Here is a 27,350-nt window from a genome sequence, read left to right on the forward strand (position 1 = left end):
TATGTAGTTTTGTATTTTATTTTTAAGTCAGGATCTTGTCTTGTCACCCAGGCTAGAGTGTGGTGACATGATTGTGGCTCACTGCAGCCTTGAACTCCTGGCCTCAAGCATTCCTTCCACTTCAGCCTCCCAAGTTTTGAGATTGCTGGCAAAGAGTCACCGTACCTGGCAATATATTTAATCTGAATTTCATGAACTTCATATTATGGCAGGGTCTTTTAGACCACATTAAGGATTTTTGAATGTTGCCCTAAGAGATTTTCCCTCAATGCAATATGCTGTTGCTAGGACAGTATATTTATCAATTTGTAAGCATTATATGTAAGCTAGGCACTCTGCAGAACTGCACTGTTTGATAAAGTAGCCATTAACCACATGTGCTGTTTAGCAATTGAAATACGGCTAGCCTAGATTGCAATGTGCTTTAAGTGTAACATATATTAATTAAACAATTTCATATTAAGATGATATTTTAGATACATTGAGTTAAATAAAATACATTATAAAATTAACTTCACCTGTTTTTGTGTTTTTTAATATTTCTGCTAGAAAATGTAAGTATATATTATATGACTTTTAATATACTTCTGTTGGACAGTGATGTATTTGTCTAGGAGTATTTAAAATGTTTTAAAATAACTTTCAGTTTTTTATTTTCAATTTGTAAGATTAATTTGTTTGTTTCTTAATATGTAGCCCCCACCTTTAAGATTTCCCTATGACTAGGGTATCTGATATTTTGTCTTCTATTGTTCTTAGTAGAGTATGAAAGGTTGTGGTCTAAGCCTTGATTTCTAAGTTGTTTATTTATAACCCAAATACATTTTTCAATGAAAACAAACTGGTCAGATAAAGACATTTGTCCTAGTATGTTAACATAGTTTACCTGAAATTGTATTAACATATCCATATACCTACCTGTCCTAACATCTCTAAGGCCTAAACTGAAGTCCTGAACTTTCTACACTTGTTTATCTGAATCTATTACTGAGAGATTCCCTGAAATTTGAAAAGACTGAGAATTATAGGGCAAAGGTGGTTTACTGTTGTAAAATATAAGCAGTTTCTGTTATCTGAAAGCTTTTTCACCAATAAATAAGGTTTATCCTCAGAGAGATGAAAAGGGGACTCCATGGTACCAGTAGAGGAGTGGAGCCAACAAAGTATTTTCTTTCATTTTTTTAATGTGGCCTTTTAAAATATGGTTGTAAGCATAGTATAAATATAATTTTGGATCCAGGCATGCTGGTATATGACTGGAATCCCAGCAACTTGGGAGGCTGAAGCAGGAGGATCACATGAGTCTAGGAGTTTGAGACCAACTTAAATTAGGTTTCTAGAAAGGCACCTCAAGAGAGTTAAGTTAATCTGAGTTAAGAATAAAATGACAAGAATTAGGGCACAAAAAAAATTTGAAACCTCAGTACATAGCAAGACTCCATCTCAAAAAATAAAATATAATATGGTATTTTTTTCACTTAATGTATATAGGATTTTTTTCATGTTGTTTCATATTCTCCTTGATTACTATTTTAATGAATGTGTAATATTTCATTGAATAGGTATATCACAATTTACTTAACTGTTCCTCTAATTTGAGAAATCACTTGGTAATTAGGAAACCTAAAAGCTTATCATAGCTCTATTTCCACAGTCTTCATCTTTTATGTTGGTCTTTTAAAATTATCTTTAAAATTTTTATCTACATAACTACTAATTATATATTTATGTTAATATGGTAAAATGTGTGTGATTCTTTTGCTCAAGTAATCATACGAATTGTTGAAGTAAAATAGTCAGAATATATTAAACTTAACTTTTAGTTCAATTTCTTATTTGTTGAATAGCCAAACATTTCTCAAATATGTGAGATCTATGACATTAGATTGGATACCATTTACTGTTTGTAAGCAAGACTATGATTACACTTGGAAAACCAAGTTATTCAATTTTCAGAAGCTGTTGCATGATTAGATTTAAATATTAAAAAATATGCATTGTTGTATGTCACATAGCCTTTCAATAATAAAATTTATGTTGTTAATGTTAACTATCAAAACTGTTTATTAAGATGATTCAAGTTTAATCTTGTGACTAGTTACTTATAATAATGCATATGTAGTCTAAGTAGTATATTACAAAATTCCATTGATCACAGATTCAATTGATAAAGCATAATTGACAACAAGAGGTTTTCTAACAACCAAAATAAAAGTGCAGTATTCTTATATAAAATCTTATATGCTTTATTCCTCAAAGAATCCACTAAACCTTTACCTAGTATCTGTTAACTTCTTATTTTAGACAGCATTTAGAAAGATTACTAGACTACAAACTTTTGAAGTTTGAGTCTGCTGCTACTATGTAATTTTGGGAGAATCACTGTATTTTCTGAAAATGAATTTTTAAAAATCCTTGACCTTACCATGACTTTCAAATTCTGATGTAACTGCCTGTTTGAAATCTCCCCTTAGATGTATAATAGGTATAAATGGAGTGTTTTTCTTTCTCAGTCTGTCATCTGAATCTTCCTCATATCCTGAAAACTATTTTTCACTCAAGAAAAATGTCATCTTTGATTTATCTCTTTTTTTCTACCATCTTACATTTAAGTCACCATCAGATCCATTGACTGCACCTCCAAGAGATAGCCTGGGCCCTGCTACTTCTCTCCAGTTCCTCTGCTGACACTCCAATGTAAACGAGCATCACCTTTCACTTGAGTTACTGCCATAGTTTTATGCTACTTCTCAGTCTTTTTCCCATATGGTAGCCAGAGAAAGCTTTAAAAATTACAAATCATGTTATATTATTCTTCTACTAAAAATCCTGCAGCGAATCCAGTCTTTGCTATGAAGTACAATTCCTATCTTTCTTTCCATCTCATGTGTGACCACTTATTCAGCCACTCTAATCTCTGTACAGTTCCTTAAACATTTGAACTTTGTCCTGATTTAGAGGTCTTGTTCTAGATCTTCATTCTGCCTAGAATGTATTGAGGTTTCAGATTTTTTTCGTGGCCTGGTTCTTGTCATTTTCTTCTCAACTCAGATCACCTCTCTTGAGGCAACTTTCTAGAAACCTAATTTAAGGTAGCTGTTATGTCTTACTCGCTATTAAACCATCTACCAAAATGTATTTATATGAGCATTTGAAATAATTTTTAAATTAGTAAACATGTTAATTTTTTTTTTGTCTCCCATACTAAGTAGGACATACGTTACATGACAGCAGAGACTTTGTCTACCTCATTGAATGTTTGAATAGTTTGTGCCACAAAGAGGAGATATTCAAGAACTATTTGCCAAATAAATGAATGATTCCAGCTGTGAATGAAAGATCAGAGATTTAAAAATATATATCCTGTTAGGAAAGCCCAACCAAAGTCATCTATTTTAGAGTGATTATCAAAAATAGTTCTATACATTCACACATACACATACATATAGTCAGTACTTTAAGACCTTTGAATGAAAAAAATTATCCAGTTATCTAAAAGAAAATCATCTGATCGTCTAATGAATAATCTAAGTATGTTAAATAAGGTATTTATGTAAATTGTTTGATTTTTAATCTCATGACTTTTAAGTGGATTATGGCACGGAGCCTGGTTTGTGAGGAAGGTTAGAGTAGTGGGTTTCCAGCATATAAAACTTGGACTGAGTGAGTGGAGCGGCTGTCATCACTAATTCTGAAATTTTGAGCCTTAGCCACATCTTATAGGGAGCCAGAGAAAAACTGCAAAAATTATGTAATGTATGTCTTTGGTATCTATATGATTTATCATAAATATATGCTAAAATTTTAGTCTATTGTTAGAATATCTTAAGCTTATGATATTTACACTAGCTTGGGAGGGGCAGCATGTTCCTGAGTTTATCTTAGATACCTAGTTAATGCTTTTTAATTAACTGACAAAATAAATACATATGACTATTATAAACAAGGAAGTATGTTTACATTTTTGTTCTTCCAGCTAAATACTGTCACCCAGTTTATTTTTAAAAATAGAGTGTGCACTCAAGAGTACCCTGTGTTGCCAGTACTTGATAAATGGATATCCAAAACTTACACTTTCTATGGAATTTCATAATTGAGTCATCTTATTTCTATAAGATCAGTAGTCTAGTGAGTCCCAATAGGTATAGACAAGTGGTTGTAGGATGAAGCTTGTAACACGGAAAATGTTTCTGGTCTGCTAAATATGATATGATTTGAAAATGCTTAGTAGTTAGAACCAATTAAAAGGTTAAATAGTATATATTTAGAATGACTATCTGGACTAAACATAAAGCACTTGAGATAAATGATCATGAGACTCTCAGTTTTCTGTTTAAAAGCAAATGCTGATTTGCTAAGAAATAATTTGTTTATCTTTATGTATTCATTAATGTACAAGATCAATATGAAACGTTTTAAGTTAGAAGAATGTCATATATTTAGAGGCAAAGATTATTAGCTGCATTTAATTAGGTATTTTGTGTGTAGGAAATATAAATAAAACAACACATGTTATCAGTATGTAGTTATAAAGTTGAGTAAAATAGAGTTTTGCTAGAACCCACATTCTTCTTTAATCGTTTCTTTTCTTAAAGCATTTGTAAATATAATTTGAATATTATTTAAACATAAGAAATCTATGCATAATGGACATTAATTATTTCATGTTCCAGTAGCTTACAAACACAATTCACAATATCACATATACTGAGCCCTTTAATGATTTTTCCTATTGCTGTCTGAGCAGATTCCTTTCAGTTTTACCAACGTTTGTTGCTGAACATTATTTCATTCATTTTCCTTAACTCAAAATGAAAAACAAAAAGAAACTTTATGAGGAGTGGTACAAAACATGAGCTGTTTTAAATATGTTATGAAGTTTTGGAGGGTTTTTCTTTTTTAACTTGCTGTTTCTATTCAGCATGTTCTGTTGATAGTGATGTGTATATATGCAACAATATTGTAACGATTTTTTGAAATGTTTCTTTTGAAATAAATGTAGAGAAAACTAGCAAGATAAATCATCATATATTATTCTTTTAAACAGTAAATTTGGTGGTAATTTGTATATGAGCTAGGACATACTGAGTTTAAGTCCCATCTGGGCCACAATTTATTAGCAGTGTGGACTTGGGTAAGCTATTTAACCTCTCTAGGTCTCAGTTCCTTTTGATAATTTCTTCATGTGTTCTCTGAAATAACCTTTTAGAGATGTTTCCAGAGGAGTCTTTATAATTTCTTTTATTTATATTGAATTTTTCTTTCATAATTTAAATCTAAGTCTTCTTGTTCTTGGAAGATAAATTTATTATTTCTATGGTTTTAAACATTTTGCTTATTGTATTCCAAATTGAACTGTAATTCAGTGCTTCTTCCTTGCTTAAAAGAGACCTTAAATAGTAACTGTGTTGCTTTTGCTCACAGTTACATCCCTAATGGCTGAAAAAGTCCATGGCTATTTCATTCAATAATTTGGTGTTCATTTAGTAACTTCGTAAATGAGTGAAGAAAAGGTCAGCTCCTTCAGTGTGGCATATGTAGTCTGCTCTTGGCCTACTTTGCCATCTTCATCGTCTTTGCTATTCCTTTTCACTGGCTCTAAGTGCTTTTTGAATACCCTGTTTCTTCTACCTGACATGGTATGCTTAGTGACTGCCTCTCCCTCACATACCTCAGCATATAATTCATATCCTTACTATAGAAACCTAAATGATATAATCTAATTTTAAACATACCTTTTTCTTCCTTTAAACCACAAACTAGGGCCAGGTGTGGCGGCTCACAACTCTAATCCAAGTGCCTTGGGAGGCTGAGGTGGAAGGATAACTTGAACCCAGGAGTTCAAGACTAGTCTGAGCAAGACCAGCAAGACCTTATCTCTACTAAAAATAAAAAAGTTAGTCGAGTGTGGTGACATGCATGTGTAGTCCCAGGTACTCAGAAGGTTGAGGCAGGAGGATCACTTGTGCCCAGAATTTAGAGGTGGCAGTGAGCTTTGATTACTCCACCGCACTCAAGCCTGGACAACAGAGCAAGATGCTGTCTCAAAAAACATCAACAGAACCCACTAGTCAATTTTAAGGATCATTTTAAACATTGTCTAACTTTTGTTCTAAAAACAAATATTTATATTGACAGAACTCCTTAGTATAACAATCAGTAAGTGATTATTGAATTGATTAGAATGCTATAAACCTCTATATGTGTAATAGGTTTTGTTTGTTAGTATATTCTTTTGATATTTTATTTATCTCTTGAACTATCACCTTTAACAACAAAGAAATAAGTTTTTTACTGAAAGTCGAATATAAGGCTTTTGCTAAACCGCTACATATTTTGGTTAGATTCAATTTAGTATTTCTTTGGAGGACATTATGTATGCAGTGTATATCTTTAAACTTTTCCCCTCATTTAATTATAGTTCTTTTTGCAATTAGCCAGCATAAAATCATTCAATAAAAATTTATTTAGCGGGCTATTTTGTTCCTGGCAATTGATTAGGTGCTGGGGTAATACAAAGAGTAATAAAAAACAGAATCCTTAGTTTAATAAAAAACAGAATCCTTAGTTTCAATCCAATGGGTCAGAAATACATATAAAGAACTGATTTCAATATTTGTGGTTCAGGGTCATAATAATAATATATAAAGAGGGTTGTCTGAATGTCTAGCTGTGATATTTTCTTAAATCTTCTAAAATATGGTGAAGCATAAAGAAGTAAAGATAACAGTTGTTTAGGGAATTAGAGAGAACTGGAGATTGCTTTTGAGCTTGAAGTTGAATGGTAATGAAGAGTAAATGAGAAGTCTTTGAACATTTTGTAAGCTGGAATGTGACATGATCAGATTTGTAGTTTAGGATAGTATACTCTGTTTCTTGTCATTAAGTCTTTAAAACTGGAAATTACTGCATTCATTCATAGCACTGTTTTAGTAAATGTCATATAAAAATGAAATGACATGACAGTAATGATAATAGCTACTGTTCATTTATTTTAACATATTTAACAAGTACCATCTCTGCGTATGGTTTATAGTATGTGATTTATAAATATTATCTAATTAAAGACTGTAATTCTGAAGTTATACTATATGACTTCAAATACCAGCTCTACCATTTATAGCTGTGTGAACTTAAACAAGCTTTTTCAAGTCTCAGTTTTCTCATCTATAAAATAGTCCAGTGTGGTTATAGAAGTAATTAAGATATTTTATGTAAAGGACTCCTATGCTTAGCCCATAGTAAGCACCCTATAATTGTTAGCTATTTTTAAATTAATTTTTGTAACTTCCTCGTGTTATAAAAATAACACCTTTACCTTGGCAGTATTACCTTACAGATGAGGAAACTGAATTTAGAGATCTTAAATTACCTGCAGGTCATACTTGCATTATTACCTTGCAGATGAGAAAATGGAATTTAGGGATATTAAGTTTCTTAAAAGTTATATTGCAAATAGTAGCAAAGCCAGTGTCTTAACCTGTAGGTCCCTGACTGTAAGCCCAGTGTCCTGAAAAATGTGTTGTGCTGTCCTTCCGAGGCTGAGTGATCTCACTGGTATGCTCAGATGTTTAATTGACCTGCCTAAGAGTTTCTAGGCCTAGGAGATACTACTGTGTTCTTTTCTGAGTATATCTTTTGTCCAAATGAAAGTGTAAGTGTATATATAATAGATAAGTCTATGTTGTCTAACTCATCTATGTTGTTACATGTCTCAATAATTAATTATTTTTTAATGCTGTGTAGTATTCCATAGTATGAATATATAACATTTTGTTTATGTATTTATCTGTTGATGGGCATTTGAGTGGTTTTCCTGTTTTAGGCTGTTACAGGTAAAGCTGCTGTGAACATTCATATAGATGTTTTTGTATGTACATATACTTCTTTTTCTCTTGGGTAGAACCTCAAAGGGATATGTTAGGTGCATGTTTTTTTAACTTATAAAACCTTGCTTGTTTCATGAAAGTGATTGTACATTTAATTTATCTACCATCAATGTGTGTGAATTCTAGTTTCTCTACATCCTCACCAATATTTGCAATTAAAAAAATTAAATTACTAAACTTGTTGCCAGTTGTTTTTATGTTAGTCATTATAATAGGTGCATAATGGTGATTTTAATTTTTATTTCCCTAATTACTAATGATGTTGAGCATTTTTATATGTGCTTATTTGACATCTACATATTTTCTTTGGTGAAATGATCATTGAATTCTTTACCTACTCTTAAAATTAAATTCTTGTTTTCTTTGTTATTGTGTTGTTTTTTTATATATTCTATATATAACTACTTTATCAGATATATGTATTGTGAAGATTTTTATCCCATTCTGTGGCTTCTGTTTTTATTTTCTTAACAGTATTTTAAAGATAATAGGTTTCCATTTTGCTTAAGTCAAATTTACTGTTATGTTTATAGATTTTATTTTATTTTATTTAAGAAATCTTGACATAAGTCATATGCACAAAGACTTTCTTCCACATTTTCTTCTACATGTTCTATACTCTCAGGTTTTACATTTAGGTCAGTAATTCATTTTGAGTTAATCTTTGTTATGTGACACAAAGTATGGATTCAAGTCATTTTTTTAACCTGTGTATACTCATTTGTTCTAGCATCATTTATTCAAAATGCTGACCTTTGTCATTTACATTGCCTTTCAGCCCTTGTTGAAAATCAGTTGTCCAAATATGTGTGGATTTATTTCTGGATTCTCTATTCAGTTCCTTGATTTATTTGTTTATATTTATATAAATATCATGGTATTTTGATTTCTCTAGTATTTTAATAATTTTTGACATCAGGTAGTTTTAGCTCTCTAACATTGTTACTCTTTTTCAAAATTGTTTTCTTCCTTCTAGATCCTGTGTTTTTCCATATGAATTTTAAAGTCAGTTTGTCAATTTCCATAGGAAAGCCTGGTGGGATTTTTATTGGAATTGCATTGAATCCGTAGATGAATTTGGAAGAAAAAAAAAAAAAAGACATCTTAAAAATTTTATCTTTCATTTCTTTTAGCAAAATAGTATAGTTTTCAGTATACAGATCTTTCCCATCTCTTTTCATACTTATCCTTAAGGAATTCATAACAGAGTACTATTTTTACTGTTTAAAAAATTTGCTTTCAGATATTTTATGGCTGGTATATAGAAATGTAATTTCTTAGTTGTTTATCTTGTATCCTTAGCCTTCCCGAATTCACACATTAGCTTTAGGAGTTTTTTTTTTGTAGATTCCGTATGATTTTTTGCATAGACACTCAGGTCATCTCTAAATACAGATTTTTTTTCTACCTTTTTATGTTAATGACTATTATTTTTCTTTTTTCCGTTTTCTGTTTGCACTCCAGTACAATGTTAAGTGGATAGAACCTCCAATATAATGTTAATTGGTGAGTGAGTGTAACACCCTTCTTATTCCTGGTTTTAGAGAAAAACATTCAATCTTATCCTGTTAATATGATGGGAGCAGCTGTAAGGTTTTTGTATATAGATGCCCTCTATCAGGTTGAGCGATTTTCTTCTATTTCTGGTTTGCTAAGATTAAAAAAAAATAAGTAAAAATAAAAATAAACAATTGTTCAATAATAAAAATAAATGGATACTCCATTTTGTAAAAGGCTTTTTCTGCATTTATTAAGATGACCATGAAGTTTTTCTATGATGTATTATTATTTCATTTATAATTTTTAAATTTAATCTTTGAGGGGTATTAGTCTGTGATTTTATTTTGCCTGGCTTTTATATTTTATAGTGCTAGCTTCATAGAATGATTTGGGGAATATTTCTTTTATATATATTTTTTGAAATAGTTTAAAACTCCATGTAGTATTGATACTATTTCCATCTTAAATTTTAGATGAAATTCATTCAAGAATCTCTCTGGCCCTGGAGGTTTTTTGTTTTCTTTGTGGAAAGAATTTTAACCTTATTCTTAATTTCTTTAATAGATATGGGGTTAAGTTGTGTATTTGTTTTTGAGTGAGCTTTGAGAATTTGTGTTGTTTAAGAATGTTGTCCATTTCATCTGAGTTGTCAAGTTTACTGGCGTATAGTTGTTCATAATGTTCTCTTATTATTCTTTTCATTTCTATATTATCTGTAGTGATGCCACCTTTCTCATTCTTGATATGGATAATTAATATCTTCTCTTTTTTTTCTGATCAGTCTGCCCAGAGGTTAATCAATTTTATTAATTTCAAAGAATCATTCTTTTCTGTTTTCTGTTTCATTGATGTTTATAATTATTTCCTTTATTCTTCTTTGGTTTTGATTTTCTAATTTTTTATTTTAGAAGATAAAGTCATTCTTTTAAAACCTTTTTTTCTTTTTTTAATTGCTAATTTTTTTAAGTTTTATTTGTAATTGACAAATAAAGGTACCATTTGATGTTTTAATGAATGTATACATTGCATAATGAATGATCAAATGAGGCTAAGTAGCATATTCATCACTTTAAATATTTGTTATTTCTTTATGATAACATTCAAAATTCTTTCTTCTAGCTATCTTGAAATATGCCTTATTATTTGCTAGAGTATTCTGTGTAATAGCACAACAGAACTTAATCATCCTGTCTAACTATAACTTTGATCTCATTCACCAACCATTCTCCATGCTTTTCTTTACCCGTCTTCTGTAGCTTCTGGTAATCACTATTCTACTCTCTACTTCTATGAGATGAGTGTTTTCAGGTACCACATATGAAAGAGAACTTGTGGCATCTTCTTTTTTAATATAGTAATTACTGCTACAGAATTTTCCCTAAGTATTGGTTTAGCAGCCTCTACAACTTTTGACATAATAAATCTTTATTTCCTTTCAGTTAAGAATACTTACTAATTTCTATTTTGATTTCTTCTTTCATCAGTGGTAAGAAGTGTGCTATTTTAGGAGTTGTGCTATTTTGTTGCAAATATTTATATATTTTCTAAGTATCTTTATAATAAAGATACCTAATTTAATTCCATTGCACTCAAGAGAATATGCTTTGTATGACTGTCTTCCTTTTCAATTTATTAAGACTTGCTTTTGATCAAGAATATAATATAACTTAAATGTCCCAAGAGCAGTGGAGGAGAACGTGTGTTCTACTATTGTAGATGATTAAGTGTCAACAGGTCAAGTTGGTTTATAGTGCCATTCAAGCCTATGGTAGCCTTGCTGATTTTCATGCCTCCTTGTTGTACAGATTTTGAAGAGTTGTATTGAAATCTTTGCCTATTTCCCTTTGTATGTCTTCAGTTTTTACTCATGTATTTTAAAGATCTGTTATTAGGTATACAAATATTTGGGACTGTTATATCATGTTGATTAATTTACCTTTTTGTCATTATGAAATGACTTTCTTTTTTGCTGGTAATATTCTTGGCTTCAAAGTTTATTTTTTTGACATTACTATAAACCATTCCAAATTTCTGCCAGTAATCCCAACCAGTGTTTTGTTTACTCTCAGATCATTTAGTTTTCATCTAAGACTTCTATAGGAAAATTTTAGGAAAAAATTATTTAACTATTCTGTGTCTTAGTTTCTTTCTGATTAAAGGACACAATAAGAGTATCTACACTATAGAATTGTTTTGAGGATTAAACAAGGAAATAATATCAAAGATTCTACACCTGCAAATGTTGTAGTACAAACTGTATAAGTGTAGTTTATGGCTTTTGTTCTTACTGTTACTGCTGCATTTTTTAAAAGTTTTTTAAAAAACACATGAAATAGAATTTGCTATTGATTTATATCTTCAAGAAGTATCTTGTTTGCTGTCTAGTCATCTTTAATCTAGACTAGATAAATTAGAACTTCATCATGAAATCTGTCAATGAATATGAACTCAAAAAATACCTGTATTTAATTTGTTTTTTTACATTACTAATTTGCCATCTTTTTTTACTTAAGAATTGTATACTAAAATTTAGCTATAGTGTAATCACATTTTCCAAATTTATTGTTTCCGTTTAAAGTATATTAGAATTGTACAATATTTTTCAGTTATTCTCAACTGCATATACCTCTGTTTAAATAAAACACACATTGTGAAACTACAGATTAGTCTCTTTAAAAAAAAAACCAGCTGAAATAAATGTTTGCAATGAATGATTTGTGTGGGTCCTTCACATTGTTACTATTTATAATGGGTGATGCTTTTTTTTTTCTTTAGATTGGACAGCTGGCTTTTAAAGGAATGAAGAGACTCAATAGAATCCAGTCAATAGTGTTTGAGACTGCCTACAACACCAATGAGAACATGCTGATTTGTGCCCCTACAGGAGCTGGAAAAACCAATATTGCAATGCTTACGGTCTTGCATGAAATTCGCCAGCATTTTCAACAAGGTGTTATCAAAAAGAATGAATTCAAGGTAGGTAAATAAATCAGACAACAGCTTTTTAAATTTTAAGGAACAAAATAAATTTGCTATATTCTTAAAGATATTGTACTTAAAGTCAGATAAGTAATACTGCTTGATTTATTTCATTACTATTAAGGCAGTCCTTATTTGTGTTATGAAAATTCTATTACCATGTAAGAAACTATGAAAATACATTTAGCTTTGAAACCAAACCAATTTTCAAAGTGATGCAGCTGTGTAAACCAATTCTATTTGTTCTTTAAACAGGTACAAACATATCTCACAACGATAAGACTTTTCATGCATCAATTAAGATTTTTCACTGGAAGTAGTTAGAATCATATTTTACAATAAATTGTGACTTGTCTTAGCTACTGTGAGACAAATGATATTGTGGTTTTTGCTCATTAATCAAGCTAATGTTCTTTGGTATAGATTGTATATGTTGCTCCAATGAAAGCCTTGGCAGCTGAAATGACAAATTACTTCAGCAGACGTCTAGAACCGCTTGGCATCATTGTGAAAGAATTGACTGGTGATATGCAGTTGTCAAAAAGTGAAATTTTACGAACTCAGGTATGTTGTTTACCTAGATTTTTTGTTTAGTACCATTCTTTTTTTTAGGAATTGTGAAAATTATTAAATGATTATATCTTAAATAACTAGAATACATAGTACAAACATAATATAATAAACTTTTATTTGTAACCACACCATATCTCTGTACTACAAAGAGCTTTTGCTGGTACTTTGTTTTCTAATATCCCTTATGATTCTTGTGATTCTTACTGCATCTTGAATATTGTTAGATTCCAAGTCTATTGGCACCGAGGCTGTTCTTTTAAAATAGTAGGGAATGAGGATATAGGTAAGACTAGAGTTTAATTTTAAGAGGAGGGAACTATGTAGATCTTAAAATGATTGCACTAGTATCCCAAACCATTCCATAAGAATGGCTTAACATATAGTAAAGCTTTTTGGCCATTCATTATTTCATCAAATACACAGTTATTATTATTAAATCATGCACTGTGTATGGCACTATATTAGATGACATGAATGAATGCATGACAACAAAGACAACTAAGATACAGTTCCTGTCTTCAAGAATTTTATGACTAAGTAAGAAAAAAATATTTAGGTTTCAACTAGATAACTATTATTAAAAGCAATATGTAAGTAAGGTGAGTTTCATTGTGTTTTTAAAAAATGAAATAGTGGATGACCAGATATTATGGAAGAATTCATAGTTTGATGGAAAATAGATAATAGAACTTTAGAAATGATGAGTCAATACTGATTTAATATGTGATTGGAATGTGAATTAGTTTCCTAGGGCCCCTATAGCAAAATACCATAAGCTCAGTGGTAAAAACCAAAAGTATCTGAGACAGGTCTCAATCAATTTTGAAAGTTTATTTTGCCAAGGTTAAGGTTGTACCAGTGACATAACCTCAGGTGGTCTTGACAACATGTGCTCAATGTGATCGGTTTATACATTTTAAGGAAACATGAGACGTCTGTCAATATATGTAAGATGTACATTGATTTGGTCTGGGAGGGCAGGACAACTCAAAGTGGGGGCTTCCAGAGCATAGGTGGATGTAAAGATTTTCTGATTGGCAATTGGTTGAAAGAGTTATTATCTAAAGAAAGGAATGTGGAGACCAAGGTTTTATCATGCAGATGAAACCTATCCATTCAGGGAGAATAGATTGTAAATGTTTCTTATTATACTTAAAGAGTCTGTTCTATCAGTAATTCCAAGAGGAAGGACAGTATAATAAGGTATGTCCTGCCCTCACTTCCTTCCCATCATGGCCTGATCTAGTTTTTCAGGTTAACTTTAGAATGTCTTTGCTGAGAGGAAGGATCCATTCAGATGGTTGCAGGGCTTAGAATTTTATATTTGGTTTACAGTGTGTTAAAACAATAGTCTTAATTCTCTCATATTACCGGAGTTTAGAAGTCTGAGATCAAGGTGTCAGCAGAGTTCATTCCTTCGAGAGGCTTTGAGAGCATATCTGGTCTATGCTTCCTAGTTTCTGCTGGCTGGTGGGAATTTTTGGCATTCTTGGGTTTGTAGATACATCACTCCAAGCTCTGCTTCTGTCTTTATGTGACCTTTTCCCCTGCTTATGTTTTCCCCCACTCCCCTTTTTCAAGGATATTGGTCATTGGATTTAGGGCCCACCATAATCAGGATGATCTCATCTTAACAACCTTTCCTTAATTACATCTACAAAGACCCTTTTTTCAAATAAGGTCACATATATGGACTGAATGTTTATATAACATCTCCCTGACCCCCAAACATAATTTATATGTTGAAGTCCCAGTCTACAAGTAATAGTGTTTGGAGGTGAGGCATTTGGGACATAATTGGATTTAGATTAGATCATGAAGTGGAGAGGACCTGTATGATGGGATTAGTGCCCTTATAACAAGAAGAGACCTTTTTCTCTCTACACCTACCAAAGAAAAGCTGTGTGAGCACATAGTAATAAAATGACTGTCTAAAGCTAGGAAGCCAGCATTCAAGAGACATCAAGATGTTAAATCTGGGTGGTCTGCACATGTACCCCAGAACTTAAAGTATAATAATAATAAAAATAATAAAGTCCAAATTTTTTAGTCAGGGAAAAAAAACAGGGTGAGATTCCATCTCAATAAATAAGTAAATAAATAAATAGAAATATTGATAGACTTAATTCACAAAGACAAAGCTCTTTGTGACTTGAATAGTTTAAAAATTACAGAGGAGCCCCAAAGTCAAAACAGTTTGAAAACTACTATGATAGGAGAAAGCTCCTTATATGTGACATTGGATTCCTTTTATTATATATTTCCAGCCCGATTTCCAACCTTTTCTCACAGATGCTTCCCAATATAAACTATAGCCAGGCCATTTTTGCTTTTTCTAAAATAGCATTGCTCAAGTAATGTTTTCTTAAGTGATTATTGCTTTTTAGCAAGTTTCCTCATGTATTTTCTCCTTTTTCTTAATATCTTCCTTTACCTATTGACATTTGTTCACATCTTGCCCATTCTTTAAAATCCAGTTCAAACCTTGTATTTACTTCTTCTCCCCTGATTCCTATAGCACCATTCATTGATATTCATAAAATAATACCTAGTGCCCAAAATCTGTGCTTTTGGACTGACATAGTCTTAAAATCTGGATCACTCTCAAGTAAAATTTTAATTGCTCTTGAACTGTATCCAACTATGTTACTGATGCTAAAGAAAGAATGTTTATGAAAAGACAAGGGAGGTAACATTTGAATTCAATTTATTCAATTTATGAGTCAATCACTATGCTAAATGCATATGTACAACTTCCCTGAGTCTTCAAAAGAACACTATTGGTTAGTATCTCCATTTTACAGGAGCAGAAAGTAAAACCAAAAAAAACAAAAAAAGAATCTACTTAGATTTATGTATTTTCAAAGGTTTATGAACATCTATTTTTTACTCATTTGCCCATTTTTGCACTTTGCTAGACCCTGTATCCTTTGTCAGTATTTTTTGACTGTGTAAGGGCAGGGACTATGTGCTTGGCCTCAGAAATAATTTATTAATTGAACCTCCTGTCTTGTGCTTGCTCTAATTCCTGATACTTAGAGGTGCTAATTTTTATAGAACTGAAACTATATAGTTTCTAATCTTTTTACCCTGTCCTACCCATCTCACAGATTCTTACAGATTAAAAACTGTTCTGCTGTCACTGCCTTTGAGATTAGGCTGTAGATAGAGCAAAGCAGAGAATAATGTAAAGAATGTGGGCGTACATACTTACTCAACTTTTTATGTGGAGTTTGAATTTCTTACTTTCCTCACCCTCAATTTTATAATTTTTAATAGCTTCTTAATTATCCCTATTATGCATTTTTATAAATAAGTTTCCCAATAATCAGCATTGATTAAATTAAATATAATCTAAAATTTCCCCTTGTCATTTTTTCTGACTTTCTCAGTATTGTTAATCTTTTTTTAAATATAGGAAGGTAAATTAATCTCATTTGTAATTTTTTTTGCCATGCTGTTCTGATCATATTACTCTCTTGCTCATAAACTTTCATTGGTTCTTTATTGCTTATTGAATTAAGTCCAACTACCTAGTTTGTTAAGAATCTTGTATAAATTAAGTATAATATGGGATGTGATATATTTTGTGGTTTACTAGGGACCATCAGGTATAGCAGTAGTTATGATTTTATTGAGGTTTCAATGTAAAATTTTCTTTTACAAGACAGAACTATGTAATTCTAAGATTTACTGTTAGGAGAAACAATCAGTACAGACAACAAATATTTTTTTGGTGTGCAGCCAAAAAGCAATTTTGTGCAACTTTGAAAAGCACTATAAATTTGTCATGGTTAAAACACTCATCTACTTTTCCAACCTTATTTTTCACTATTCTGTATCTACCATTGGTTTTAAACTTCTCCCTCTAAATGTATCCTTGATGAAGAGTTACTATTTTATAACATTCACTGTACTTTTCAGTGCTGCCATTGAGCGGTGTTCCTTTCAACATCAGCGAAAACACTGGTCAGAAATTTTAGAAAAGATTTCTCCTGTCCTGGCAGCAACTATGTGTTAAAGCAAGACATTTGTTCTGAGTTTGAAATTGTTCTCTTCTTTTAGATTTGCTTGCTCATCCTTTTAGGGGGAGGCATTTACCTGTATGCCTTTGGGAGTAGAGATGGGTTATTTCAGGTTTTGTTTTTATTTATTTTTTGGTTGAGAATAGAGGGAGATTCTGTTAGATCTCTTAGGCCCAAGCAACTGTGAAGGCAAATCTGAATTTTCTTTGTATAACTCTGCTAGATCAAAGCTCCAGCAAGTGTGGTTGACGGGGCATGGGTGCTATATATATGCATGAGCTCAGATCATAGGCAATGTTCGATGTCACACTGCCCTGATCTACCTTTCTTTCAAAGGGATTTTTCCTATGATATGTAGTCTATTGGTTATTTCAATATATGGGATAAGGGTGGGAATAAATGGTAGATGGAGATAGGGGCAAATATTATATATGCCCAGGTTGCAGTTTTATCTGAATATCTGTAAGTTATATGCTTAATTCCCATAAATGTTCTGTTTAGTTCTCAGTCTGGCATTGTGCTTTTCACTTAAATTTCAAGCTGCTTTACTGGCTCTGAATCCCAGCTCTGAGATCTGATTTTGGGCACCCTTCACCAATTAAGTCATGGTTTTCTCTCCTCTTTTTTGCAGCCATAGTCATGCATGTTGGATTATACCCTTGGGCCAATAATCTCCAAATTCCAATTCTTACTGGCACTTGCTGCATTTCTGCGTAAAATCTGAGGATGTCTTTATTTCACTTCCATTCCTGAAGGACATTTTTGCCAGAAATAGATTCGTGGGTTGTCAGTTCTTTCTTCATTTTTTTTTATTTTTTAGAGACAAGGTCTCACTCTGTCACCAAGGCTGTACTACAGTGGCACAATAATGTCCCACTGCAGCCTCAGCCCTCTGCGCTCAAGCGATCCTCTCCTCTCAAACTTCTGAACAGCAGAGACTACAGGTGCATGCCACCGCATCTGGCTAATCTTTATGTTTTGTAGCAGTGAGGTATTGGCCATGTTGCCTAGGCTGTTCCCAAACTCCTGGCTCAAGCAATCCTCTTGCCTCAGCCTCCCAAAGTGCTGGGAATATAGACATTAGCTACCATGCCAGGCCTTCTTTTCTTTCAGCCCTTAAAATGTATGCCACTTTTTTTCTGGCCTCTGAGGTTTCTGAAGAGAAATTTACTCCATTCAAATTATTGTTCTTTTACAGCTAATGTGTTGTTTCTCTTGAACTTCTTTAAAGATTCAAGATTCTTTCTTTATATTTAGTTTCCAGCAGTTTTATTATGATGTGCCTAGGAGTGTTTGCTCAGCTTCTTGAATCTGCAGATTTATGTCCCATATCAAATTTGGCAAGTTTCCAGCCTTTATTTCTTTAAACTTTCCTGTTTTCTCTTTTACTTTTTAGATTCTGCTGACAGGAATGTTAGCTCTTTTGTTATTATCCCACAGGACACCAAGATTTGGGTTTTTGTTTTTTGTTTTATTTTCAATCTGTTTTCTCTCTGCTGTTGTGTTTGGATGACTTCTTTGATCTATGTTTGACTCCACTGATTCTTTATTTTGCTGTCTACAATCTGTGAATGAGCTTTTCCAATGAGTTTTTGAAGTTAGGTTATTATGCTTTTCAGTTCCAAACTTTCTATTAGGCTTTTGAAACTATTTTCTATTTCCTTGCTGAGACATTTTTATTTTTTGATTTGTTTCAATAGTGTTTGAAATTGCTCCTTGAAGGATTTTGATGATAATTACTTTAAAAATCTTGTCAGAACCGAATCCAGCAGCACACCAAAAAACTTATCCACCACGATCAAGCTGGCTTCATCCCTGGGATGCAAGACTGGTTCAACATATGCAACTCAATAAATGTAATCCATAAACCACATGATTATCTCAATAGATGCAGAAAAGGCCTTTGCTAAAATTCAACATCGCTTTATGTTAAAAACTCTCAATAAACTAGGTATCGATGAAACATCTCAAAATAATAAGCACTATTTGTGACAGCCCCACAGCAAATATCATATTGAATGGGCAAAAGCTGGAAGCATTCCCTTTGAAAACTGGTACAAGACAAGGATGCCCTATCTCACCACTCCTATTGAATATAGTATTGGAAGTTCTGTCCAGGGTAATCCGGCAAGAGAAAGAAATAATGGGTATTCAAATAGGAAGAGAGCAAGTCAAATTGTCTCTGTTTGCAGATGACATGGTTTTTTATTTAGAAAATGCCATCATCTCAGCCCAAAAACTCCTTAAACTGATAAGCAACTTCAGCAAAGTCTCAGGATACAAAAATCAATGTGCAGAAATCATAAGTATTCCTTTACGCCAATAATAGACAAGCAGAAAGCCAAATCATGAATGAACTCCCATTCACAATTTCTACAGAGAGAATAAAATACCTAGGACTACAGCTAACAAGGGATGTGAAGGACCTCTTCAAGGAGAACAGCAAACCACTACCCGAGGAAATAAGAGAGAATGCAAACAAATGGAAAAATATTCCATGCTTATGGATAGGAAGAATCAATATCATGAAAATGGCCATACTGCCCAAAGCAATTTACAGATTCAATGCTATTCTCACCAGTCTACCATTGACAATCTTCACAGAATTAGAAAAACTACCTTCAGTTTCATAGGAAATCAAACAAGACCCTGCATGGCATGGTGAAGCAATAAGAAGCATCATGCTACCTGACTTCAAACTATACTACAAGAAATAACACCACACATCTACAACCATCTGACCTTTGACAAAGCTGTCAAAAACAAAGTATAGGGAGAGGATCTCCTATTCAATAAGTGTTGCTGGGAAAACAGGCCAGGAATATGCAGAAAACTCAAACTGGACCCCTTCCATATACCGTATACAAAAATTAACTCAAAATAGATTAAAGACTTAAGTATAAAACCTCAAATCATAAAAACCCCAGAAGAAAACCTAGGCAATATGAGTCAGACATAAGCATAGGAGCAAAGACTTCATGACAAAAGCACCAAAAGCAATTGCAACAAAAGCCAGAATTGACAAATGGGATCTAATTAAACTAAAGAGCTCCTGCACAGCAAAAGAAAGTGTCACCAGGGTGAACAGGCAACCTACAGAATGTGAGAAAAAAAAAATTTTTTTAAAGGCTAGTCAAGGGAGAGAATTTTTGCGATCTACCCATCTGACAAAGGTCTAATATCCAGAATTTACAAGAAACTTAAACATATTTTACAGGGAAAAAACAACCCCATCAAAAAGTGGGCAAAGGATATGAACAGACAGTTCTCAAAAGAAGACATTTATGTGGAAACAAACATATGAAAAACAGCTCAAAATCACTGATCATTAGAGAAATGCAAATCAAAACCACAATGAGATATCAACACATACCAGTCAGAATGGCAATTATTTAAAAATCAGGAAATAATAGATGCTGGTGAGGTTGTGAAGAAATAGGAACACCTTCACACTGTTGGTGGGAATGTAAATTAGTTCAACCATTGTGGAAGACAGTATGGTGATTCCTCAAGGATCTGGAACCAGAAATACCATTTGACTCAGCAATCTCATCACTGGTTATACACCCAAAAGTATATAAATCATTCTACTATAAAGACACATACACACGTGTCTTTATTGCAGCACTATTTACAGTAGCAAAGACTTGGAACCAACCCAAATGCCCATCAGTGGTAGACTGTAAAAAGAAAATGTGGTATATATACATCATGGAATACTATGCAACCATAAAAAGGAGTGAGATCATGTCTTTTGCAGGGACATGGATGAAGCTGGAAGCCGTCATCCTCAGTGAACTAACACAGGAACAGAAAACCAAACACTGCATATTTTCACTCAGAAGTGGGAATCAAACAATGAGGACACATGGACACAGGGAGGGGAATAACACACACCAGGACCTGTTGGGGATTGTGGGTTGAAAGGAGGAAACTTAGAGGATGGGTCATTAGGTGCAGCAAACTACTATGGCACATATACTCCTGTGTAACAAACCTGCACGTCTACACATGTATCCCTGAACTTAAGTAAATATAAAATGAAAATAAAAGTCTTGTCATATAATTCCAACATGTTTGCCATCTGAGTTAGTGTCTGTTACATGTGTCTTCTCATTTGAGTTGAGATTTTCCTGGCTCTTGGTAAAGATGTTATTTGCAGTTGCATCCTGGACTTTTTGAGTGTTATGATATCAGAGTGCTTCCTATTTAAATCTCCTTACTTGTTACTACCTGGGTGGGATGGTAGTCAATACTTTATTTACACTTGTACCCACCCCTCAGTGCCAGTCTTCACACACAGTGAGTTGAGAGAGGAGCACTTTCATTCTCTGTGGTATTTGAGGGGTGTTGTCAAAAAGATTCAGTTTCTCTTTGGTGTTCCCTATCAGTCCTTTGTATAGAAAGAGCAGTCATATTTTGTTTGTTTGTTTAGGGAGTTAGTTCTGCACCCATTGACTTTCTGAGTTGTGGGCTTCTGAGTTGTGGGCTTCTACACCAGTCTCAGATACACAGAAAGAAACCCCAGGAACTCCCTGCCAGCTCTTTATTTGAATCCTGATGCCCCTATTCAGTGCTACTTCTTTTTTCACTTTTTAGAGTCTTCTCATGTCTCTCTCATGCATTTTATCTAGGGCTATTGTATGTAATAATCAAGAATAAGATGAAATATTTCTACTCTATCTTTTTTAGCCATATAGACTTAAAATTATAAGATAGTCAATTTTATCAGCTTTCTCTGTGGTTTGTGCCTTGTGTTGTTCATTGTGGTTTTCTGAAAATCCCAGTTTATCCGAACTGTATGAAGTTCTTTTACATTTTTCTTCTGAATGATTTAAAGTTTTATTTTTTAGATTTAAGTCTTAAGTCTCTCTGGATTTTTATTGTTATTTTTGTAAGAGCAGGGTTATTATATTATTTCTTTACCTAAAGAAAGCCATTTTGTCATCATCTCTCTAGCCTTTTCTGGTGAATTATAATATTATCTTTGTTGCATTCTCAGTTCTACTGTTGTGGCTATTACTGAGCTGTATTTGTTGGTGGTGGTGGCAGGTGTGTGTGTGTGTGTGTGTGTGTGTGTGTGTGTGTGTGTGTGTCTGTCTGTCTGTCTGTCCATATCTGGCCTTCCTTGAGGACTACACTGTTTTAATTACTGTTATTTTAGAATAAGTCATGATTGTAAAGCAAATTCTGCCTCCTTATTTTATTCTCATGTATTAGAATAGCCTTAGCTATTTACTGAACTTTTTAATTTTGAAATTGAACTCTTTCATTACATCAAAGATCTGTTTGGGTTTTTATTAGAATTATTTTTCTGGAATACTTTGAACAATGTTGACACTTTTACTGTGTCATCTCTCCATCTATGAGCATTGCATATTTTCCACTTTTTAAGTGTTTTTTAAGGCTCTTTGAAAATGTATTTCATCATGGATCTTATACATTTTTAAAGATTTATTTCCAGATACCTTGTATTATTTGTCACTATTTTTTTAAAAAGTTGTTATGTTTTGTAATGGCTGTTGTTGGAGTATAAGAACACTTTTTTTTTCATATTATATTCCATGATACTGCTAAGTATTCTTACTAATAGTTATAGATTATCTGTAAATTCTGTTTGACTTTCTATGTCGGCAGTGATATAATCTGCAAATTGAAGCAATTTGACCCCAAAATTTCGAGAGAAGCCCAGTCTTAGAATCATATTTTTATCATTCAATTCCCTTACTGTATATATATATGTGTGTAATATTAATATTTTATATATTTCCTTATGTCTTTTTGTACTTTTGTAGAAAAGGGAGTTTACATGAGCTCAGTTGGCTTTATTGCATGAAGGTTACAAATTTATTATTCTAATGGTAATGAACAACAGACAAAATAATCACAAAACAGTGATTAAGATATATCTCAAAAATTACTACTATTTTTTATCGTAAATGTGTAACTTCCAAACTTTTACTGAATTACTTAAGTTAAAAGTTGAAAATAGAGAAATGTACATGTTACCTCTAAGGAAGAAAATTTATAAACAGAAATGTAAAATTATTAGAAAATTCAGAAGCACAAAATATTTTGCCTGTATTTTTAACTTGTGGTACAAAGACATTTTTTAATTAACTGGAAATACCATTTGTCATAACAACATTTTGGCTAATTAAAAATAAACATTCACTCAAACCAATTTTTAAATCACTAGTGATTTTTTTTGATTAATAGCAGTTTCAAAACTAATAGAAAAATCCTTGATAAATTACTTTTGTATTTTATTCCAACAATAAGATTTTTACATATATGAATCTTAAAAATCTCCTAATGATATCTGTTAACCTAAATATATATTATTTTGATATTTTTCCATGTAGATGCGTAACTAAAAAAAGTGTACTATTTTTTTAACAAAAAAGGTTTCTTTGTTACTCCTATAGAATTTGGAAGTTCTTTTATAAGTAAACTTGAATTTTGATATTGTGAAATGTACAGTGTAAAGTATATTGATACATGTAGTTTTGTCACCCTTTTCAAATATCATGTTTTACTTTACAATGTTCTCAATGTAGATTTCCTGTTAGAAACTCTTCTATGTTTCAGAAACCCATATGAGTTCTATATATAGTAGAAATAAATTTAACCTTTCTGACTGGATTAACCAGATCATTTTATGAAATTAGCGCTGGTAGATGGAAAATGCAAAATGCTTTGCAGAAGAATCCTAGAACTGAAGTATAACACGGCTGATGTTTTAAGAGGTACATTAGAGGTGAATATCCATCATGAAATAGTTATTCATACAATTACGAATTTGTATCAGTAAAAGTCTCTTAATCCTAATATAGTCTTAGAACTCTTAACTTGTTGTGACTTGTTAGCATTTTGGAAGGGATCCATCTACTGGTTTTTCTTACCTGATTTTAAAAGGGCCTGACTGGTGTCTGTAGAGGATAGAGGATAACTTTGTATGGATTGTCTGGTAGGCTAAAAGCACTTTGTTAAAGGTAAAACCAAAGGCTTATTTAATTTTATGATTCTGGGAGGTCTTTGTTTTGTCTGTATTCTTACTTTGAGAATGAAAATGAAAATATCAGAAATATTTGAAATTTAAGCTTTTATTATACTCTAGAACAAATTGGCCCAGTGTATATGTGTGTAGCAGAAGAATATTTTTGGGAACTGCTGAATGAATGACAGAATTCTATAGTCAGATGGTCATGTAGTCTGCTCTAAGAGTGATTCATAATTCATGTTAATTTAATAAAGACAATAAACAAAATTAGCTGGGGGTGCAGCTACTCAGGAGGCTGAGGTGGGAGGATCGCTTGAGCCCTAGAGGTTGAGGATGCAGTGAACATGTTGGTGCCACTGCACTCCAGCCTGGGTTTATTGAGCAATACTTCATCTCAAAAAAAAAAAAAAGGAAGCACATTGGGGGAAATATATATATAAAATAAAGATTATGATGCTTTGCAGGAAAGTTAATTTATTTAACATTGTAAACTTAGCATTTTCCAAACTTACTTGAACACAGATCCATTCTTTTATAGAACAATTATTAATATAAATTGCTTTGAGAAGTGCTGTTCAGGAACATTTTTACTGAGTTAGCAAAAGAGTGTTCAAGTGAGAAAGAATTAATACTGCTTTTGAGAGTTTTAAGAAATCCAGATACAGAAAGACAAACATCCTATGTTCTCGCTTATTTGTGGGATCTCGTATTAGTCTCTTTTCATATTGCTATGAAGAAATGCCAGAGACTGGATAATTTATAAATAAAAAGAGATTTAATAGACTCACAGTTTTACATGGCTGTGGAGGCCTCACGGTCATGGTGGAAGGTGAAGAAGTAAAAGGTGATATTTTGTTACATCATTTCTAGCATCAACTAGTTTTGCAGAGTAGGTAAATTTGTTTTGTTACATAGGTATGTTTTGTAATTAAGCCAGTGTAGACATTTTGGGCTACTACCTTACTATGATTTTATTCATTCCCTGATGTGGCACCTAGCGGTTTCCCTGATGTGTCTTAACCAGTTATTAACTGGCCAGAATAGTGGTAGTAGTGATGGCAGTACAGTATTGGGGATAGGGACAGCAGTAATAATAGCAGACACTTACATAAGGTTAGTATGTGCTTTGTGCTGTAATCTTTTTTTATGGAATAATTCCCTTAATCACAAGAAACCTAAAAGATAAGTACTTTTTAATCTCCATTTTACAGTTGAGAAAATTGAAGCAGGGAGAATTTAAGTTGCCCAAGGTCACACTGCTATAAGTACCACGGCAGGTACTCAAGCTACTTAGTCTGATGTTATAGTCTTTTTATAATAATTACATCACATTACCGTAGTTAATAAAAAGTACTTCAGGTTTTGTGCTTGTAAGTCTTGTTGAAATATCTGATTTTTATGTCATATCAAAAGCACTGTTTTAATAAGTTATATTTAAGGAAGATTATATAAATACATAGTATCTATTTAATCTTCAGTCACTGTTTTCCATTGTTCATCAAGTAATGAGAATCCCCTTCATAATTGTCACCTGGTGGTAAAAAAATTCTTCTCCCACTATCCAGAAGCTCTGCTTTACTTAATGGTAGTTACAAAAGCTTCCTTTCCCCCACGCACAACTTCTTCCCCCAAAGAAAAAGAACAAGAAAAATGAGAAAGATTTCTCTGGGCATTACTAATTTGCATCAAATTGGACAACACCCTCTGACAACATTATTGTAGCTCCTACAGGAACTATCATAAGACAGGGCACAGTGTCCTTTGTCCCATTTGTGTAAAATTTTTGAGAGCATATATATATACATATATATATGTATATGCATTTTTTGTTCTTTTTAAAAATGATATATAGTAAGCAATGGTTACATTTTAGGGGAGAAGAACAAGCTAGTGGAGAAGAGGTGGGAGAGTCTCTTTGTGATTAGAATGCTTTACAAATTCATGCATTTTTTTAATTTAAGAAAAAATTAATGAATTAAATTGCTTTCAAGAGGTTGAGTTTTAATGTTGAGTTTTCGGATTTTATCTGAAGGAACTATATGCAGTTGTCTCATGAGGTTGCTGTTGCATTTATTTTATTCTGAAAGTATTGTTCTCTTAATCTATTTAGTGTTGCTGCAACAGAATACCTGAGACAGGGTAGTTTATAAAGAAAAGATATTTATTTGGCTCACAATTCTGGTGACTGGAAAGTTCAAGATTGGGCATCGATGTCTGATGTAGGCCTCAGGCTGCTTCAGCTAATTGGCAGAAATGGAAAGGGGAGCCAGTGCAGGGGTTGGTTGGTGGGTAGGTTCCAGGCTCTTTTTGACTGCCAGTTCTTCTGGGAACTCATAGAGTGAAAATCCACTCACCCCAAGAAAGAGGACATTAATATATTCATAAGGGATCTGACCCCATGACCCAAACACCACCCACCAGGCCCCACCTCCCAATATTGCTACATTGGGGAACAAATTTCAGATTTGTTCTGAATAAGGTGGTCACTGAGTGAACATACTGTATCATTCAGTCTCCAGAATGGTGTTCTATAGAAGAAACCGCTCTTAAAGTTTGATGCCAGAACAACACTTTTATTGAGGTTCTGTTTGTCTCTATTTGAAGCTATGTGCCAGTTTTTCTTTCTCAACATAGTGTCAAAAGCTTAGGGCAAGGTTTTATATATAATCACATATTATGTTTAGTTTGGTCATATTTGCTTTTCTCCTTTATCACTTTACTAAACCCTATTTTTAGTATATGTGAGCTTCTGTTAAGCCACTTCAAAACCAATGACAAATAATTGTTCCTTGATCTTTTTTCCAGTGTTGTTAGTTAGATTGTAGGATATGGAAGAGAAAATACAAAAAAACGTATAATTTCACTTGACTCTACACTACAGTCATATTGGTGCTCTATTAGTAATATATATATAGTATGTATAGCATACATATATACTGTGTATATTTTATATAAATATATAAGTATATATAGTACAGCCTATACCTTGAGGTGTAGGCTGTGGCAGTGGCAGCTGCATGAATTGGGACAGCTGTGCCACATAGATGACCACTGAATTTCAAAACGTTGTGTGTGAAAGAGTTTGGACCACATTTCTCCCCTGCTTTGCTATATTTTCTCAAAATATAACTTCTAGTTTTCTTTGTATTCTAACCATAGACACATGCATGTCTAAGGACATTGAGTGATTGAGTTAGTCACAAACTTTTATCAGGAAGATCTTGGATAAACATAAATTTTGGTTAAATTTATAGATGTACCCATGTTCTGTCTTTGTTCTTTGTCCAATTAAATGGGAAATGAGATAAACAATTTAAATGGGTGAACAGTAAGGAACTACAAAAATATTTCTTAATTATGGTCATTTACTGTAATTTGTTG

The 27,350-nt window shown here is 32.6% G+C and overlaps 1 protein-coding gene across 4 annotated transcripts in view; it reads left to right on the plus strand.

Moving 5' to 3' along the window:
• The window catches only part of ASCC3 (activating signal cointegrator 1 complex subunit 3), a 361,254-nt gene that overhangs the window by 91,232 nt on the left and 242,672 nt on the right, over nt 1-27,350 (plus strand). For all 4 annotated transcript variants that reach the window (XM_032275177.1, XM_032275179.1, XM_032275178.1 and 1 more), the window contains exons 9-10: nt 12,165-12,365; nt 12,792-12,932. In XM_032275177.1, coding sequence (XP_032131068.1) covers nt 12,165-12,365; nt 12,792-12,932 — 342 coding nt within the window. The remainder of the gene's footprint in view (nt 1-12,164; nt 12,366-12,791; nt 12,933-27,350) is intronic.

Source organism: Sapajus apella, unplaced genomic scaffold (genome assembly GCF_009761245.1).
Source record: "Sapajus apella isolate SASKATOON/1434 unplaced genomic scaffold, GSC_monkey_1.0 scaffold6, whole genome shotgun sequence".
NCBI lineage: Eukaryota > Metazoa > Chordata > Mammalia > Primates > Cebidae > Sapajus > Sapajus apella.